This window comes from Pteronotus mesoamericanus, unplaced genomic scaffold (assembly GCF_021234165.1).
Source record: "Pteronotus mesoamericanus isolate MK-2021 breed Mesoamerican mustached bat unplaced genomic scaffold, CSHL_Meso_final contig_27, whole genome shotgun sequence".
NCBI lineage: Eukaryota > Metazoa > Chordata > Mammalia > Chiroptera > Mormoopidae > Pteronotus > Pteronotus mesoamericanus.
Genome location: NW_026555115.1, coordinates 24,941,966 through 24,963,494, shown reverse-complemented (window position 1 = coordinate 24,963,494; position 21,529 = coordinate 24,941,966). Strand labels below are relative to the sequence as shown.

The window sequence follows — 21,529 nt, the reverse complement described above, 5'->3', positions numbered from 1 at the left end:
GAGTGTAACTTACTTCTAGGCCTGATTTCCCCCAGGAACCGCCCTATCCAGTATAGGGCTGTACCTGCCTCTAGTATTGTTTCAAGCCTGAGCCAGGCAGGTAGAACAGAGCAGCCAAGAGATAAGGAGACTTCTTTAAGATGGAATGAGGACTCCAGCCATAACAAAGCCAAGGGGTGAGGGTCTTTTGTCCCTCCCCCATATCCCCCAAGTCCTTCCCTGATAGCCCCAATGCGACTGTGCCTGTTTTAGGTTGCCCCTGCCATTGAGGGGTCTTACTCATCATTGACTAACCATCCATTCTCCGGGGCCAAGCAGGGTGATGTGAGGGAGATAGGTGCGGTGCCCCTGCCAGGGGGACAAGTGTTGTCCTCAGTGGCCTATTTTCCCAAGGCCCCCTCGCTTAGCTCCAGCCTTGAGACACTCTCGCCTGTCGGCGAAGCTACAGTTCCTGAAACTAGGTGGGACAGTTCCCAACACCAGTCAGCTGCAAAGACTGGCTGTGACCACTGACCACCAACCTCCGCTCTCCATGGAGGATCAGCTGTGCAGGCGCAGCATGGCGGTGTTCTGATGTGGTCTGTAGCTGTCCTCTAGGTGTGCTGGCCTGGGGTTTCCTGGGTAGTGCAGGCCAAGGTCAGCCCCCTCCTGTGAGCTGCCCAGGGCCACCCTGCCTGGTCTATAAAGCAATCTGAGATGGCTGCTACTTGTACTGGGCTTGGAGATTCCCAGGTAGAGCCAAGTTGTGAATCTAGGCTGGCTGCTGTTATTGCCATACTTGGGGCTCACTGAGGCCAGCTGTTGCTTGTTTGAGAGGATTTAGGAAGTTGTGCAGCATGAGCCAAGACCAGCCATTCATATGGAAAAGCATCTTTGGTGGGCCTATAAATTAGGTGGGGCGGAGTCTCGGAGCACCTCCAAAGTGGGTTTAACACTGTTAGCCAGGTTGATGGAGTCTCAGATATGACACCAGTTTGCCGGCTCTGTATGGGGAAGATTTAGAAAAGGGACAATGGCCTCTGATTGCCTTGATGCCAGACTCTTCAGTTCCTCCCAGTATGCCCCTGATGCCTTTCAAGCTGCCACCCCAGTGCTGGAGCTCAGAGGGAGTGAGTCTGAGTTCTTCCACTGACTCAATCGCTGCTGGTTTCTGCAGGCAGGAGTTGTGGGAACTTATCTTCCTGGCACTGGAACCCTGGGCTGGGGGGCTTGGCTTGGGGCTGGGACTCCTTGCTTCTGAGATAGCCCTCCCGAATTTTTATCCATCATTCATGGATATGGGAACTGCCTGTTCCACCCCTCCTACCAGTCTGGATAGATGTGATTTCTTTAATTCCGTAGTTGTCAGACTTCCATTCAACTTGATTTCTGATGGTTCTGAGTGAAGGTTGATCTGTATTTTAGTTTTAATTTTGACGTGGTTGTACAATGGGGCAAGCCATGTCTGCCTACGCTGCCATCTTCACCGGAACTGAGGAAGGCCTGTGATTTTTAGAATAAGTAATTCTCTTCCCACTTCTCCTCCTTAGAGTCAATGAATGATTTACCTAGAGAGATTATGTTCATATGCCAGTATATTTGTATTTATATATTTATTTACATAATTATTTATTTAAAATTATTTTTCTATAAGTGGTACTATACTCTTCATATTAATTTGCATCTTTTTCCACCTAACAATATGTGGGAGATCATTTCATATCAGTATGTAGAGATCTATGACTTTTTTTTAATGGCTGCATAGCATTTTTTCATTTGTAGTCCCTTTTCCCCCACCACACATTTTATTTGGAAAAATTCAAACTTACCGGACATTTAAAAAAACAACACAATTACCATACACCTGAATACCAACCTACCTTTCTTCCATTTTCTCTCTCTTTTTTTTCTGGAGAATTATTTGAAAGTAAAATTACAGATACTATGACAGTTTATTCCAAAGGTATGTCAGTTTTAAGGTATAGGACATTCTCTACGTAATCACAATACCTTTGTTATATCCAGGAAATTTAAGATCAATGCAGTAGGCATTATCTAATATAAAATCTCTGTTCAAATTTCCACATTGACCCCAAATATCCTTTTTAGTGTTTTCTCTCCCCAGTCTAGAAGCCGGTCAAGAGTTAAGACTTGCACTTGGTTACAATAGGTTATTCTTTAACTTATTACTATTTAATTAGATGATTACTAAGTTAGATCTGTAGGTCAGATTCTTTCCTGAAGCAGATTTAAATATTTTCTAAATATAATTATTTGGATGTTCCACTAACAACTCCAAAATAACACATCCAAAATGGTGAACCAAGATTTTCCTGCACTCAAGTCTAATACTTTTCTTCCTATGTTCCCAGCTTTGTGAATGGTATCATTCAAATGTTGCCTAAACAAGAAATCTTGGAGTCATCTTAGACTCTTCCCTCTTTGAAGCTGCACGTGCTACTCCTTTTGCCTGGATTTCTCTTCCTATGTTGTCTACATTGTCCACCAGTTTGCCCTTCAGGACCTACGTTAAGATTTACTTCCTCTGCCAAACCTTCCCTGACCCCCTTTTTCTCCAGACAGAATTAGATGGGTCTACTCTGTCCTATCCCTTAGTATCCTGTACACATATCTCTATCATTGGTTATCACTTTGGGTGGGAATTGTTGGTTTATGTATCTACCTTCTTGATAAGAGAGTGAATTTCTTGAGTTGGTAGGGACTTTTTTTCTATCCTAGGTCTAGTAGCACAGTACTGGCTCATTAGAGTTTAATGAATATTTATTGAATGAAAGAATATGTTTATAGATAATACTCTCTTTACCAAGTAGAAATAAAGATTTTTCAAAGCTCAACTCAATCTAGCATGCACTTGTTGAATTCCTACTATCTGCACAGTTTCATGCAAGTAGTAAACATTTATTTTCTATCTTGAAGAATGGTTAAGGTCTAATTGAGAAGATAAAGCTAGTACACTAGAGGCTTAAACAATGAAGAAAGGTAATCTAATTATCCAATGAATGATGTAGACAATAACCTCAGGGACAAATGAAGTTAGTAAATTTTTTTAAAGATTTTATTTATTTTTTAGAGAGTGGGAAGGAAAGGAGAAAGAGGGAGAGAAACACTGACAGGCAAGAGATACATTGATTCATTGCCTCTCCCACAGCCCCAGCTGGAGACCTGGCCAGCAACCCAGGCATATTGTCTGACTGGGAATCAAACCAGTGACATTTTGGTTTGCAGGCCAGCGCTCAGTCAATCCACTGAGCCACACCAACCAGGGTAGTGAATGTTTTTTGAGTACTTTCTGTGTGCCAATTACTGTTCTGTGTGTTTTCAAATGTTACTTCATTTAATCTCTACAACTTTTATTTTTCAAAAAGGAAATTAAAGTTAAATAGTCTAAGATCATACAACTACTAAGTAAAGATTTGAATCCAGATCTGGCTGACTCCAGAAACATGCCCTTAAGTATTCCAAAGGCAATTAAGAGAGTTATAAAGTAATATTGTCAATTTTGGGGGGAAATAATAACCAACTGTAGGACAATAATTAAATTATGGTGTATTCCCATAATGAAAAGTTATATAAACATTACAAATCGTGTGGTTGAGGAATATCTTGAGAGTGTTTATATGTTTATGATATAATGTGAAGTACTAAAAAGCAGTATATAAAAATATGATTCTATTTTTTAAATGTGCATATATTTTTTATAGAAAATATCAGAAGGAAATACATAAAATGGTTAGCAGTAATTCTCCCAGAGTTGAAGTATTATGGACTATGTGAATTTCTTCTTTGTAACAATCGGTTTTCCAAATTCTCTACAATGAACATAAATTTTTATGATCAGAAAAAAAAATCATTTAAAAAGTAAAGGATTAAGAAAAATAAGCAGAATTTATAGGGTGGGGCAAAAGTAGGGGTACGGTTGCTCACATGGAAAATAATACAATAATTAATAAATAACATAAGAATAAACCTTCAGCCCCAGCTGGTCTGGCTCAGTGGTTTGAGCGCCTGCCTGAGAACCAAAGGGTCGCCAGTTCGATTCCCAGTATAGGGCACATGCTTGAGCTGCAAGCCAGGTCCCCAGCAGGGGGCGTGCAAAATGCAACCAAACATGGATGTTTCTCTCCCTCTCTTTCTCCCTATCTTCCCCTCTCTAAAAATAAATAAATAAAATCTACAAAAAAAAATAATAAATTTTTACATAATTCTATGAACCTACTTTTGCTCCATCCTGTATTTAAAGTCTTAGAATTATTAAAGTGGAGGGTTCACGTTGACCTTCCCTGCCTCGGGGGTAGAACAGTCCCTAAGCATCCCAGACAGATAATGGTTCCTCGTTTAAGATCTCATCACTAAGATAAACCTCTCTCCCTCTGCCTCACAGTCAGTTCAGGTGCCCAACAGCAAGTGGAAAAGGAATTTTCTCTGATTTCCTGAAGACGTGGTCATGAGGGACACTCTCATGTCTTGTGGAAATGTTCATCGTATTAAAGATATTTTTTTCTGAAATAAGGGACAAACTTATTTTCCTGCCTAGGTTTTGCATTCTAGTTCATGAAAACATTGAAAGAAGTAATAATTGTAGATATTTAAGAGGAATCAAATAGGAATAGAAAAACATGGGCTGTTACATGTTTCTGTTAGTTTTCTTTTAGAAGGAATATTCTGTGCGTGATATATCTCTGTTTTTCCTCTGGGTGGCTGTTTTTCCAGCACAGCAAGTGTGACTGATTTTTCTCATTGGGATTTAGCACACTCTAGTGGGCAGTAGCTTTTCATGATTTTTTAAAATCTTGTCAAATTACTATATTGGACAATTCAGTGATGTGCTTACTAAATAGTAAAATATGTCAGTATTTATGTGAATTAAGTCATGACCCTAGTGAGCAAGACTAAACTTCGTAGGCCGTAGGTGTTGTGCACTTTTACATGGTTTCTTCAGTAGAGAGGAGAGCCTTTTATATGGAAACTTTTTCCTATTGATTTTCATCTTCTCTCAGGTAAAATGAAATTGACCGGCAGGCCAAAACATGGAAAAACACTGGTGGTTTTCCTCTACCTCACACTCCTTGGATCTTGTGATATTTTATGTTTCCCTTTTAGGATTCTTGAGATTTTTTATATACCATTCTGTGAAAATTTTGACCATTTGTGCATAAATGTCCTCATAGCCTATCCACTGGATTGTTTTTGAAAATAGGCTTCCACCAGAAGAAAAGTAATTTTTTATTTTGTTTTGCAGAGTGACGGTGAGGATTTTAATTACATCATTGCATTTTTCCTTGGAACAGCAGCCTGCCTTTACCAGGTAAGTTCTCTCCTACTTTTAAGAAACATCCCCATCATTGTTTGTTTCCGGTATCAATTCTAATAATTGCTTGTGTACTTTAAATAAATAAAAATAATGTCTAAGTTTTTTTGCTTCCTTTTAATTTGAACCTCTGTTAGCTTTGTGTCCTACCTCTCCATTTTGAGTGGGCATAGATCCCAGTGAACTTAATGTTAACCCTGTCCTGTGCTGGGCTTCAGTGGTCCCTGCCATTTGTCCATGGACGTAAAGATTACTTCTAAATTTGATGATGCCTGATTGCTCATTCAGCATCCAGACTCTGCTTATAATCCAGGCTGAGGAATTTCTGCTTTTGGGAAAGTCTTTGAGGGGAACAGCAAAGGCCGGATTTTAGAATATTTAATTTAGCAATGAGGAATAGGATGGATTGTCAGAGTGGGGAGATTGGAGGCAAGGAAATTAGTTGGGAGGTGATTCCATTACTTCAAGCAGAAGGTAACAACAGGTAATGGCAGTTAGGGATGTGTGTGGGGAGAAGGACACTGAGAAGGAAGACTGCTGGGTCTTGACAGAATACGTATAAGATGTAAGGAGGGAGGAGGTTTTGTACCGAGATGATAGGGAGATGGGTACTCATATTTCTAAGAAAGGAAGCACAGGTTTGTAGTGAGGAATGGGATAACCATGCCAATTACCCAAACTAAAAAATGTCTTTACTAAAACATACTAGAGCAAGTAAGGCCCTCTGATTGAACTTTTATAAGTAACACATTTCTCTGGTTTGCATACAAAAAACATTAGAAAGATTCAAGACTGCAAATATAAGTCTACCTAAAATTCAGCAGAAGTCTCTAGTGAAATATTTTGGATATAAGCATTTGACTTTTATGTAAAGATGAATTAAAAATTTTATTTCCAGAGACCCTATTTTTCAATTATGCCCTAATTTTTCTTAATCACTTATCTTCAGAATATATTTTTCTATTAAATTTGACACATTTAATTATATGTGTCAAATGACAGTTTCCTGCAGGAAACGACAGTTTCCTGCAGGAAATGTGAAAACTTGTGTTAATGTCACAGTGCTTTAGTTTTACGAAGCATTCTTGTGTAGATTTTCTAAACTTTTATTTCTACAGCCCTGCCACACAGAGAATATTATCTCATTTTTGAAAATGGGAAACCAGAGGCAGCTTCAGTATTATCTAGAGATCACATAGCCAGTAAGTAAGTGGTGGAGTCAGGACTTAATTCTGAGTCTTCTGATTTTAAATGTTGTATTCATTCCACTTGCTGTCTCTAAGCAAAATTTCTACATTTGTATAATTTTTATAGTGTTACAACTTAATGATTCTAAAATAATGTGAAACAAATATTAATTTTAAAATAATTTCATAAGTAATTATTTTTATAATACGCTTTTGACTATTTTACCTTAATAAAATAATTTTAAATGCTAATAATAATAAAATGTATTGAGCTCTACTATACTAAGCCCTTTACATTTCTTGTACCATTAAATTCTCACAAAGTCCCACACTAATCTTATTACCATCATGTTTTTCACTGAGGCCTGCACAGCTCTTTTAGCCAGTGACATGAACCCAGGTCTGTGCGACCCCAGCGCCAGTGCGGGTGATAGGCAGGCACACTTCTCTGTCACATTCCCCAGAAGAGGGGGAAGCAGTCCTAAGAGTTGCCTCACAGGGGAGCAGTGTCACTCAGGTGCTCTTTTACTTGAGAGAAGTAAACAAATTCATGCTTTAGAAACAAAAACAAAAAAATGGTTTTCTTTGTATTGACAGGCATGAAACTGTAGGCTTTCCAAATATGCTGGTTTTTCCACAGTGCAACTTAAGTGGTTGTGTGTCCCCATATAATGTGCTGTACTTCCAGTCGTCAGGATATTTTTAATTCCCTTTAGATCTGACCTCAAAGGCCACTACCGCATGGTGTGTTGCCTTTTTCTCCGGGCTGTAAGTGCTTATGGAAGCACAGAACTCAGACAGGTAGGACTAGTCCTGCTATCTATCATTTCAAGTAGGAAACCAAAGGATCTAGAAACTAGAGACTATTCCTTTTCCCTCATCGTTTTATTTTGAAAACTTGCAAATTTATAGAAAAGTTGAAAGACTAGTATACCTAGGTCACCAATTATTAACATTTTGCAACACTTGATCTTTATATGTGTGTACATATAGTGCTTATTTTTAACTTTATAAAGTAAGTTGCCAACAAATATGCATGTGTAAAGTTTTGCTATTACATTTTTTATCACAGCTAGGATGTTGATGTCGATGTAGTCAAGATACTGAACATCCTATCACAAGAACCCCTCATGTTGCCCTTTTATAGTCACATCCATTTCCCTCTGCCCCTTAATCTCTGGCAACCCCTAATGTGTTCTCCATTTCCATAATCTTTTCATTTTGAGAAAATGGAACCATACAGTATGTAACCATTTGTGACTGGCATTTTTTTTTAACTCAGCATAATTCTCTGGAGATTTATCCAGGTTGGTGCATGTATTAATGGTTTGTTCCTATTCATTGTTAACAGAACTGCATAGTATGTATGTATCACAGTTACTCATTCATCCATTGAAGGACATCTCAGTTCTTTCCAATTTTTGGCTATTATAAATAAAGCTACTGTATACATTCTTTTTATTTATTAAATTTATTGGGGTGACATTGGTTAATAGGCAGTTAACCAATTGCCTATCATATAGGTTTCCAGTGTACATTTCTGTGAAACAAGATCTATGTGCACATCACCCAAAGTCCAACCATCTTTTGTCTGCTCTCAGCATTCGTGTACCTATATCTTTTGTGTGAACGTATGTCATCGTTTGTCTGAGATAAACACAGCAATTGCTGGCACATGGTGGTTGCACACTTAGTCCTATTAAGAGACAGACAAACGGTTTTCCAGGGTGACATACCATTTTCCATTCTGACCAGCATGTGCAAGTGAACCAATTTCTCCATATCCTCTTCAGAATTTGGTGTTTTCACTATTCTTTATTTTAGCAATTCTGATAGTTATGTTGTGATACCTCACTGTTGTTTTAATTTGCACTTAATCTAATGGCTGATGAGGTTGAACATCATTTTGTGTGCTTATTTTGTCATTCGTGTATCCTCTTGGCTGAAATGTCTGTTCATGTTGTTTGCCTGTTTTCTAATTGGATTGTTTGTTTTTACTGTCAAGTTTGAGAATTCTTTATGTTTTCGACATTTGTCATTTGCCAGATATGTAGTTTGCAAATATCTTCTCTTAGTCTGTAACTTATCTTTTCATCCTCTTAACTGGGTCTTTTGCAGAGCAAAAGTTTTAAATTTTGATAGAATTCATTTTATCAGTTTTTCCTTATATGAATCATGTTGTGTTGTCAATTCTAAGAACTCTTTGCCTACCTCCAGATCCTGAAGATTTTCTCCTGGTTTTTTCCCCTAAAAGTATTATAGTTTTATGTTTTACATTTAAGTTCATGATCCACTTTGAATAAAATTTTGTATAAGATGTGAGACTTGGATGAAATTGAGTTTGGATGTTGTTTTATTTTTGTTTTTCGCCTGTGGATAGATGGCCAATTACTCCAGCACCATTTGTTGAAAAGACTATTTTTTTCCTCCACTGAATTGCCTTTGCATGTTTGTCAAACATCAGTTGGGCATGTTTGTGTGAGTCTATTTTGGGGTTCTGTATTCTGTCCTACGTGTCTGTCTCTCTGCTAGTACCGCATAGTTTGATTATTATTGCTATATATTGTATATTAAATTCCATTTTCTTAATAGTTATAGGGCTACTCAAATTATGTTTCATAATGGGTGAATTATGGTAGTATGTATGTGTTTTATGAGGTGGTGGTCCATTTCATGTTATCAAATGTGTGGTCAGAGTATCTCCTTACTGTCCTTTTGATGTCTATAGGATCTGTAGGGACATTCTGTTTCATTCCTCATATTGGTAATTTGTATCTTCTCTTTTTGTCACTTACTTGTTAATTTTCTTAATCTTTTCAAAGAACCTTTTCTTTGTTTTATAGTTTTTATCCTATTTTCAATTTTATTGATTTCTGCTCTTACCTTTATTTTTTCCTTTCTCATAATTGCTTTGGGTTTATTTGACTTTTCTTTTTCTAGGTCTTGAGATGGGAACTTAGACGATTGGAGAATTTTCTCTTTTGTAATATATACATTTAGTGTTATAAATCACCCTCTTAGCACTTCATAACCTGTGTCCTATAAATTTTGATATGTTGTGTTCATTTAATTCAATTTATTTTTTCAAAGATTTTGTTTATTTACTTTTAGAGAGAGGGGAATGGAGGGAGAAGGAGAGGGAGAGAAATATCAATGAGGGAGAGAAACATTGATTGGTTGCCTCTCTCATGCCCCCAACTGGGGATCTGGCCCACAACCCAGGTGTGTGCCCTGATCAGGAACTGAACTGGAGACCTTTTGGTTTGCAGGTCAATGCCCAACCCACTGAGCCACACCAGTCAGGGCTCAATTTATTTAAAATGTTTTTTTTTTCTTTTGGCTCTTTTTTGACCTATGGGTTATTTAGAATTGTGTTGTTTAGTTCCCAAATGTTTGGAGATTTTCCAATTTTCTTTCCATTGTTGATTTCTAGTTTGACTCCATTGTGGTTGGAAAAACACACTCTGTGATTTCAGTTCTTTTAAAGTTATTGCGGTTTGTTCTATGGCCCAGAATATGGTCTGTTTTGGTATATGTTCCATGGGCGCTTGAACGGAACACGTATTCTACTGTGGTTGAGTGAATGTTCTGTAAACGTCAATTAGGTCCTATTGGTTGGTGGTGTTTTTTTCTGTATCCTTGCTGATTTTCTGTCCAGTTGCTCTATCAGTTGTCGAGAAAGGAGTATTGAGGTTTTTAACTGTAAGTGTGCCTTTGTTATTTCAGCTCTATCAGCTTTTGTTTCATGTAATTTTCAGCTCTGTTGTTTGGTTCATACACGTTTAGGATTGCTGTGCCTTCTTGGTGGATTGATCCATTTATTATTAGGTAATATCCTTCTATGCCCCTGGTTATTTTTCTATTATTAGAAATATTTTTATATTTACCTAATATTAATATAGTCACTCTTGCTTTATTTTCATTAAAGTTTGCATGGTATATACTTTTCTATTCTTTTACTTTCAACTTGCCTATATCATTTGAAGTGAGTTACTCCTGAAGAACATAGAATTGATTTATGTTTTTTAATCCACTCTGTCAATCTCCATCTTCTCTTTGCTATATTTAAGCTGTCACAATTAATGTAATTACTGATATGTCAGGGCTTAAATCTGCCATCTTTTTGTTTTCTATTTTTAATTGTTATGTTTTATTCCTCCCATCTCCTTGGGGACTACTTGAACTTTTCTCTTTCTAGAACTTCATTTTGATTTCTCTATAGTGTTTTTGAGTGTACCTCTCCATACAGCTTTTTAAATGGTTGCTCAGGTATTACATTATACATAATGATCACAGTTTTCTGGTCTTATCACTTTACCTGTTCAAGTCAAACATAGAAACTATATCTCCTTTTATGTCCCTTTGCCATCCTCTATAATTGTCTTAAATATTTCCTCTACATATTTTGAGAACCACACCAGACAGAACAATATTATAATTTTTGCTTCAACCATCAAAGATAATTTAGAAAACTCAAGAGGAAAAGGAGATTCTTATATATTTACTTGTGTCTTTGCTTACTGTGTTCTTTTTTCCTTTCCCAGTATTCTAAGGTTTCTTTGTTTATTGTTTCCTTTCTGTTTAGAGAACTTCCTTCAGCTGTCCTTTTACGGTACATATATAGGCAACGACTTCTCTTAGTCTTCTTTCACTTGAGAATGTCTTTATTTCCCCTCCCACAAGATACTAATGACAAAGAAAGAGAGTAACTTCACAGTGGAGAAACCTGTCACATACCACCTTACCAAGGATCAGAGTTAACATCACCAATAATAAGACATATTATGTATCACCATAGTGGTATTCTTTTTATTTTTTTCTTATCCTCACCTGAGGACATTTTATCATTGCTTTTTAAAGAGAGAGGAAGTGAGAGAAACATCAGTTCGAGAGAAAAACATTGATTGGTTGCCTTCCATACGTGCCCAGACGTGGGATTGCATGTGCCTGGCTGGGGACCAAACGAACCCACAACTTTTCAGTTACAAGCTGAGCCATACCAGTCAGGGCTAGTGGTGTTCTTGCCAAAATTGCATATCACTTCAATCTTGAGAAAACACCAGACAAACCGAAATTAAGGGATATTCTACAAAACTGCTGATCAGTAGTGTTCAAGAGTGTCATGGTCATGAAAAGCAAAGACTGAAGGAACTATTACAGATTTGAGGAGACACGACAACTAAATGCAAAATGAAATTTTGAATTGGATTCTGGACCAGAAAAAGGGCCTTAGTGGGACTACTGGAAAAATTTGAATAAAATCTATAGATTAGTTAATAGTATCGTATCAATGTTCATATCCTGGTTTGGTGATTATACTATGGTTATGTAAGAGGATGACATTAGGGGGAACAAGGTGAGGGGTATACAGGAACTCCAAAATATTTGTGAATTTTCTCTAAGTTTAAAATTATTTCAAAAGAAAATTTTTTTCAAATATTTGTTTAATGATTTTTACACACTGCACATTACTTAGGTAAAGCAAGTGCTTCCGATTCATTTTGCTTGGATAGCAGTCTTCTTTTTAAGTAAGCAGAGTTCTAATTTCTGTAAGAATTAAACACATTAAACAGAATATTTCCACAGTCTTTCTGCATTGTCGCAATACCCTTCCTGTACTGAAGCCTGAATACAATTTCACAGAGAGACCTCTGCTTCTTTCTTCTTTGTGATCACATATAATTCCTGTATGTACCAGATTGTGAATTTTAAATATCTTCTAGAAAGGAGTCTATTCATTCAACAAATTTCTAATGAGCATTTTTATGTCAGGCACTGTTCTGGGCACTGGAGATAAATGAGTGAACAAAGCAGTATAATACCTCTCCTTTCACGAAGCTTAGATTCTACTGGAAGAATATAGATGACAAACAAAATAAGCATATTTTTGAAGTATGTTTATAGTAGGGGAGAAAAAATAAAGCAGGAGAAGGTGAATGCCAGGATTTGGGGTAGGGTGGGGGGAGTACTTTCTTTACTATGTCTTCTAAAATGTCACTCATTATATTCTCTGTCACCTTTTTAAATTTTATCTTTTATCTTTTTCAAGACATAACTATTTGATATTATACGTATAAAATGTTTATAATCTTTCTCTCTCTTCTAGAATGTAAGCTCCATGTGAGCAAGGGCTTCTTTTTGTTTACTTAAAGCTAAAGAACAACACCTGACTTACAGCACACCCTCAACAAATATCCCCTGGATGATTTCTCCTTCAAATGTTCGTTCATATCCTCCCAGCTTAATTCTTTGCACTGAATGAGGGGATTAGTAAATATTTGTTGGTTTCAGTAACATTCAGTTTCAGGTTATATACGAGTCCATTTTGCTTAATAGCTTTTTGTACTTTTCTGGGGTGAGAATGAAAGATGGGTCCCCCTGAGGTCCTGACAATGCCTCTTAGTTGCCCATCACCATGAGGAATCTGTCCAGCCTGTTTGCAAGGGAGTCCTCCAGTTATTCCTCCATTTTAAATATGATCCAAAATGCTTTTTTTTAAAAAAAAAAATGAAAATTATAAAAGGGAAAAATCTATTTCCCTTTCATAGCCAAATGCCTTGTTATTACATCATTTTATCTGTTGATGAAAAATCCCCTTATTTTACCATCATATTTGTACACTGGCCTGTTACAATTTTATAGTAGAAGCATCTATTTCTCTTCTTGTAACCCTAATCGTCTTTCATTTTATATTTTGAACAGTGTTATTTACTTGTCTACTACACTGGCTGGCGGAATGTCAAATCTTTTTTGACTTTTGGCTTAATCTGTCTGTGCAACATGTATCTCTATGAACTTCGCAACCTCTGGCAGCTTTTCTTTCACGTGACCGTGGGAGCATTTGTTACACTACAGATCTGGCTAAGGCAAGCCCAGGGTAAGGCCCCTGATTATGATGTCTGACACCGTCTTTCAGATGTATTACCTTGGCTTCCTGGAGAAAAAGGAGGGAGAGTATCTTAACTGCCACTGTGATGAAGAAACTGTTCACCACAAACAAGAAGCTCTGCTTTCTTTCTCTCCAACTGTACTTTTTGTTTTAAGTCAGCATAGCATGCCTGCGAGCATGCAATACCTGCTGGGCAGACTCCTCTCAGAAGAACATTGGCCGTGAGATGATTATTCAGAGGAGGAGGAGAAGACCACTCTGCAGAGCCATAACAGTGGGAGAATGGTCACACGCCATGGGAACACTGGCCAGCAGTCCTGAATCCTTGCTGAAGAGTTTAATCAAAATATATATCAATCTTTTGAGGACCAAGCAGGAACTCTACAACCTGGGTTTGCCTTTGTGAGGCATTAGTATAGACCAAATAAAAAGATGCCACAGTAAATTGGAAACTTTATGTTTCAAACAAATGACTTGCTACATTTAAGAGTATTTGCACATTTATGGTAACATGAGTTTATGAAGTCCAGGATGGTATGGATTTGGTTCTTTTGTATTTTATATTTTTGCTTCAATTTTAACTCTGGGAATCACCTGATGTAGGAGAGGCTGTGGTGCACTCATCCCTGGAACATCACAAGTATTGAAAATACAGTGATACATGTTCCTTTCTCGACTACGTTGGTAGTTTCTTTTGAAATCTCTCTTTAAAAATATGATTTGTTAGACTATTGCCATTGTTTCCAAAATTTCAATTGTTTGAGTACTGCATGTACTATTATTTACTTAATATTTTTTTTAATTTTAAAATAATTTATAAAGAAACCATCCACTATTCTAAGTGGAAAACCAGGGTCAGTTGCCCATAATAAAAGGTAACTACAAAATAAATAAAACTAAAACAGAAAAATGTTAACTAAGTTCTAGCTAGATGCTAACGCCTGCCTGGACTCTGAACGTGCGAGGCCTGCCGTCCCCTCGCAGTGAGAGAGGTGTCACCCAGCGCCGCAGTGGGGCACTCTCTGTGAAATTATCAGGAGGATAAAAGAAAATTGTCAGGGGAATGACCTTCTCCCTGCGATTCAGTAATTACCTTGTTCAGTGTTGTGGGCCACCTAAAGCCATCTCGTGTGCCCCCAGGGTAGGGGTCTGGCACCATGGAAACTCTGATCTGTACTGAGTGATCACAAGGTGGCTTTTCTCCCAGCAACTCTTTAGTTTATGGCTTTGGGGAGGTAAGAACCTAGTACTTAGAGAACTAACTTGCTTTTGATAACATTATAAAAATTATTAAAGGAGTTAATATAGGAAGAACAGTTTGATTCTATTAGCAAAATCAACTTCCTGGTTTTTGAAGTCATCTTCATGAGTGATTTTCTTTTGTTTTTTAAAGAAAAGATTCCAGACAAGGAATTACTAAGGTTTCATATCCAGAAAAACAGTAGACCCATTATGTGTAATTCATGTTATTGGGCATAGTTATTAAGTAGAACAGAGGGGTAAAGGTAATGAACTGCCTTGTTTGCCCAAATCGTTATAGTTGTGTAGGTATGTCTACAACTGCTTAACTAGAACTTTTTTACCCCACTCTCTTTCTAGGAGAATGAGGCAAAAGGAAGATAGTGAGCTAATGATACCAGGGATTTATTTAAAACAAGGAACTCAGTTCACTATAATTTTCCACCTCTAACAAAATGGCACAGAAATTATGTATGCTCCGAGGGATGCCCCAAGGTACCACACGATCCTAAATCATCAAAATAAAATTGATTTGTGTTTAGCATTTTGTACTGACTGAGCCAGGAAAGTAAAGTGGTTCAATTTGAAAAGGTTCTTCTACTAATGGTTAAAACAAGACTAGTTTTAAGCAATCAATTTAAAGGAAGTTGGAGTATTCTGGTTAATTGTGATTTTGCTATGTATATTGATATTTTATAGCTCAGTTTAGTTCAGTTGGTTCTCCTTATGATTGAATTATTGAATTATAATATTTGATATTGGTGTTCATTCAGCAAGGACTCTTGAAAACTCACCAGCATCTTTAAAGGCTTAATTTGGTTTATTTTTGTTTTGTTTTTCACCAGCTATTTTGGATAAGGGGATGTTTGCATCTCAATGTAAAAACAATGAAAACAGGTATAAATAATGTTTTATGTATAGAAATGTTTTCTTTTATTATTTGGTGCCTGCATCTCTGAATGTGCATATAACTTCCCTGCCTCTATCATGGTGTTAGCAAAGAAACTATGAATTTGTTAAGAAGTTTTTGCCATGGGTGAAAAGAAGCCCCTAAGCTCTTGAGGAAGAATCACTTAGGCCTTTAATGTGTATGATAGTAATATCTTGCATTTATACCACACTGCTACTTCTAAGAGCAAGTCTGCATTTACTTAACGATAAGGAGTTTTGTGATACAGTGGATATAGCAGTTGCCCTCCTGTTTTGTAGGAGGAAACTAAGTAATCAGATGTTAATGATTTACCTAGAGTCTTGGAGCTACACTCAACTTCTAATCTCAGCAAAGGGCTCTAATGGAAACTAATGAAGAAACTAAAATTATTATATATTAAGGGAATATGTCTGTTCTTGGTAAAATCGGGGAATTGAGGACTTCTTAATGAGCATAGGGTTATTGTCAAATCTAGGTATACATTATCTTAAGGTAATTCGGAAATACTGCTTTTGATTAAGATGTGCTATAAAAGCAAAGATACTTTCTTTTACATCCTAAAAGTAATGGCAATGTTTGTTTGTTTCTTTTTGGTCTGTATTTGAAATGTATTTATTCCTGGCCTCTTTCCTAAAAAAATTCAAAGCAGCATGCCAAGAAAAGATACATAAAATAATGGTAATAAAATAGGGATAGAAAGGAGAGAAAATCAAGACCAGTGAAAATGGAAGGAAGGGTGAACAAGTTGCTGTTATCAGGTGTAAAATTTGACTCTAGAACTTCCCAGAAACCAAGGCTAGAAGGGAAACAAGTTTCCATTGCTCTAACTGTATGTCAGAGCATACTGGTTCCTAGGGAATTCTGGTAAAAATGCTCACACTTGGCAATCCAATGAAATGCTAAAATGAACAAAATCCTCAGTTGTTTATGCACATTTGCATATTATGTTTGTGCCTTGGATTCTGAACTTGTACCAGCTTTGTAAGACTTTCATTTCAGAATGTGTGTGTGGCTAATAGAGGATTTTGTTCTCATAAGTAAGAATTTTTATCCTAAGCTAAGAACAAGTATCATATTAAAGCTTGAAAATCCACTTGAGACAAATGCCTGGAGACTGTGCTACCCTCTGATTATCTTTATCACCGTGGAATCTAGTCTGGAGAAATGCTTGGCTCCTTTTCTCTTAGGCCATATCTGGAATCTCATTAGAGTCCTGATTTGTCAAGGCTCCACAGAGACCAGATTTATCACATTAGCCCTAAGCTCTGTCACAGAAGTGTTTCCTTCCGAAGTTAGCTGCCCCGCCCCCACCCCGAAAATGCAGTTGCTTGGCCTTTATTCCGAAACGTTTACTAAGTTATCCAAGGACCCACTCTGAGCTGCTAGATTTCGGGGGTGGAGGGCGGGCGGGTGGGGGAGAGGAGACACCTTACCTACTTCAGCCACCTCTCAGACCAAATTGAACACTTAGCTTTACCACAAATTATAGGTCACTTTTCAGGACTGCATTCTTTGTCTATGGACAGGCTTTTTTTTGCATTCTTTCTGCTTTATTATCTCTAAGGAAATAGTCTTTCTACCTAAACATGCGGTAAAATCAAACCTGGTTTTTGGTTTAAACTGGCTTTAGTAATAATCTTAGCTGAAAGTTAAAAGAAACCTCTCCAACTGCAAGAATTATAAATAAGTTTGTGTATAAAGGCTGTATCAGGTGAGAATTTAACTCTTCTAGTATTACTAATTAGGTAATGTTAGAGGGGCTGGATATCTTCATCAGTGCACTGGAATCGATGTTGAATGCCGGCATATTGCTGCCTCCTGTTTGAGCATTGGAGCTTTCAAAAAGAAGCAGTATATGTGGCTACCACTCTCATAACATCGCTTCCTTGAGTGGCCAGACTTCGTAGGTTACTCTACTTAGCAGATGAGATCACAGTGTGGGAGCGCTGCTTGGTTGGAAGCCATGTGCTTTGTATCCCCCTGGCTTGTTAGCAGGGAGTGGTGTCAGCATGTGTGTGTTGCACGCACGCATTGCCTTCTGCATTGGCGATGCCAGTGGGGAATAGTCTCAGCACAGCTGGAGGCTGTAGGGAGCTCAGGGAGAGAACGGACTTAATTCTCAGAGTGTTCTGAGATCAATACCCCCTCCTTACAAATTGTTCATGATGTTTCCTTGGCAACAAACGGTATTTTCAGCCCCACTTTACCCACGGCTCACATTTGCCCTTTTCTCCTGCATCCCAGAACACAGCAATTCAAGCAGCACCCAGCAGAAAGCATATTCAGGCTCCAGCTGACAGAAACCAGGTTCTTACCCCGCATTTCCCATGTCTCCTGGCAGCTCCTTCCCAGCACTGCCTTGGTTGCTTGTCTACTTTGTGCTCATGCTTTTCTTTCCAGGAGGTTGTCAGGGACCTCGTCTAAATGTGAACAAACACTACTTTGCCCTTTCACTTTAAATTCCTCCAGTGCCTACAATTAATGATAAGAATGCTCATCAGTGCCTTCTGTGGGCCAGTGCTGGGTCCTCTGACATAGTTGATCCTAATGGCCGCCGGGGCAGGAAGAGGGTGTAGCTCTCATGCTCACTTGGGAAAACAAAGACTCACATTCAAACCTGGGATTCACGTTTAAATGATTTCAAAAGTTGATGCTCATTGTTCTATGTCACAGAGACTTTCAGAATGAAAACTGTGTGTGTGACTGGCGACCACGGGGCCTCTGACTGTTAGTGCAGCAGTGAGAGCAGACAGAGCCAGCGTGAGGGGAGAGGGCTCCGTGCGCGCAGGCTGTCGTCCCCGCCGGGGGCCTGCGTGAAGGCTTTTCTGTTTTGTAGATGAAGCAGCTGAGACCTCAAGCAGCTAAGCAACTTGGCCACAGTCACAGTCTAGCCTGGGTGGTGGCACCAGGATTTCAGTCCAGGTCAGTCTTACTCAGAACTCATGCTCTTAACCACCACGTAGTATTAAGCTAGGCAACATGGAAATATGTTGACACATTTAAGAATATGTGTTGAGATATATATAATCTAATTTTTTATGAAAGAAATTGGGTCAGTGCTAACTCCTGCACTGTAGGTGTCCTAGGCTGAATAAAATAATTTCCTAAACTTCCTACACCTATGGTAGTGACAGGACAGATGGCCCGAGAGGTACAGTGAACTATAAGTGTGTCTTAGATTTGGGGGCAGGAAGGTACACAGTTTAGTCTTTGTAGTGAAACTAACTCATGAATTAATGGTTTTTTTATATAGAATGTTAAAGCTTCACTGGTGATTCATGTGTTACAAACATTTACATTTTCTAGCTGAAGTCCAGAAATGATGGGTTCTTTAAAATGAAATAAGTTCATGGAAATTCTGCTTTAAGTGGTCCATATATCTGAAAACATTAAGCAAAAAACAGAAGGCAATGTTGAATAGTGATTATGAGTTTGGAGGCAGACTCCGACTTTCCCTCCTGCCGGCACTGTGACATCAGCAAGTCTCGTCACCTCTCTGCCTCAGCTTCCTCACCTGTACAGTGGGTATAATAATAGTGCTTTGGGCAAAGAGTTGTTGTGAGAATTAAACGAGTCAAATACAAAGTACTTAGAACACAGGCTGGCACAGTGAGTATGAAGACTGCATTTACTACCAGACTGTGGTATTTCTTCTTGATGCTGCTATTCCTTTTAAGGTAATAGGAGTCATTTTCATTGCCGATGCCCCGAGTATAATAAGTCATTGCACAGAGCTTTTCAAAAAGTACCACTTTAAGTGAGGATCCTGTTGAAGTATCCACTAGCAGGCAGGTGCCCTGGTAACAAGCTCTTGCGCGCAGGCTTCTGGGCAGGGCACTGAGGACACCAGAGGAGAGGAGAAGGGAATTGAAGGACCCATGTTACAGGACCTGCCTGCTACAATCAGGTGTTTTGTATACAGAAGGTTTGTGAGCTTAACAAAATCCATTTGAGATAAGGAAACAGGATTAAGTTATCCAGTGCCATACAGCCCAGAAGTGATGAATTGCTCTTCAGGATCCCAGTCTCCCAGCACTGGGCCACTGTTGGATAGGGAGGGCGCCTCTGGGAACCTCGCCTGATCCTGTGTGGCCCCATCATCCTTTTATCACTTTAACCTGATCTGTCAGCCAGTCTTGGGTGGCGGCCATCCTAGTGCCCACTGCTTGCTCTGTAAGGGCCCCCATGAGTGTGAGTGTGTGCACGCACGTGTGTGCACGCATGTGTGGCTGGTGCATTATGGGTAGTCGGGTGGGGAAGTCAGCCAGCAGCCTTCAACTTACAAATTGGAAATATTGGGTTGCTGGGCATGGTGAGAGCTCAGGGCACTCTGAAAAAGCACAGATGCAGCATGACTTTTGAAAGATTGATCTGAAGCAAAATACACTCCTCCCCACCCTCGTCCCTGAAAAAATCCCATGTGAGCCAGGGAGGTATCACTCTAGCTCACTGACAAAGTCAAAGCAGAGAAGCAAATTTTGCAAAATTGGAAAATAGTCCAAGTTAAAATAACCAGATATGCTGACAAACCAGAGATTCCAGGCAGGCCTAAATTAGAAATTGGCTAAGGGGGAAAAAAAGTGATGAGGTCCCTAATGGATTGCAGTGAGAATTCTTTAAATACATGGGCCTAGTAGACCAACGATATGAAAGGGGCCTCAGGGATGCATATATGTGCTTACCAAGTGAGGGGGTGGCCTAGTTCCACTCACTAGAAACAGATGGGCGGATGAGGCTTGGGGCCGGCAGGCCAGTGGGGATAGGATGTCTACTTTCCTGTTCGTTACAGTCTTTTCCCCCCATTCCCTGTCTTTTTGGACCCTCTGCTTGCCGTGAACGAACACTGATCTCCACCCATCCCTCCTCTCGCCTTGGGTCTGGGCTCTTGCTGCGAAAGCTGTCATGCATGGCAGCTGAGGCTACTGGCTTGGTTTCTGCAGGAGGAGAGAGCCATTTCCTGCTTGGTTTGGAGGTGATCTTCCCACAGATCGCTCGTGGCACCATGCTTTCACCTCATTTGTCTCTCTGCTTTTGGCTCTAAAATCTTAAAATCCTCATTCAATGGTTTATGCTTGCACCATACAACTGGTCTGGCACTTTAAGATCAGATGAAGAGTTACATGAATACTTAGAGAAGCCCGAGGAGGGGGAGACCTCGGAGATTAGTCATTCCAGTGGTCTCACTTGGCTTTGTTCTTGTGTCTGTCTTAAGTAGCAGTGACCCTGCATTGAGAAAGGAAAGACAGGCAAGAGGACAGCAAATACATATTTTCTCCCAAGGCCAAGATGAAAAACCCCATCACAGGGCTTTTTGACAGTCTGGAAGAGTAAGAAAAACTATAGTACTATCATAGTTGGATCTCATTTTATCTATTGTCAACCTTAAGGAGTGGCGAGCCCTCTGTTCTGCCAAGATCATCAGCAGTAGATGGGCACACTGGACAGAAGTGCCTGTGGGCTGGTGCCACAGCTTTTGTCCCCGAGGATCAGGGCAGCCACAGGGGATGCACCAGCCCTTTCTCCCCCTGCCTCCTAGGCCTAAGGGGAAGCACAAATGAGAAAGTGTGTGTGGAAGCTCTTCAGGCACTGGGAAGCTCATCCAAGTGGCGGGGGGCCGTGGGAGATGGGAGTCTCCGGTCTGCTGTGCCCTCCCCAGCCCTTCCCACTCTCCTCCCAACACCTTTGCTAAGTGGCGTTTGCCATGGCCAGCATGGCCCAGCCTTCTCAGTCCCTTCCTTTTTGAGAGAGTACCGTGTTTATTCTCTTTACTGTGGAGTTGTTTTGATTTAGACGCTCTGAAGCTGTGGGTTTTCAGGGCTCGTCCTTGCCGTTGTAGTTCTCGCGCTGAGGTGGCAGTGAGAATCTGCTCAGCCCGCCTTTGAACACCGTCCACCCAACGCCCACGTGCTTTCCTGACCTGCACCGGTACAGGCTCAACATCGTTTCCAGGCTCCGGGAAGCTCATTTTCTGCTGA

The 21,529-nt window shown here is 39.3% G+C and overlaps 1 protein-coding gene across 1 annotated transcript in view; it reads left to right on the top strand.

The window, feature by feature from the left end:
• The window catches only part of SEC22A (SEC22 homolog A, vesicle trafficking protein), a 68,334-nt gene extending 54,137 nt beyond the window's left edge, over window positions 1–14,197 (top strand). Inside the window, exons 6-7 of the mRNA XM_054575205.1 lie at window positions 5,240–5,305; window positions 13,198–14,197. Coding sequence (XP_054431180.1) covers window positions 5,240–5,305; window positions 13,198–13,398 — 267 coding nt within the window. The 3' untranslated portion in view covers window positions 13,399–14,197. The remainder of the gene's footprint in view (window positions 1–5,239; window positions 5,306–13,197) is intronic.
• The last annotated feature ends 7,332 nt before the right edge of the window (window positions 14,198–21,529 follow it).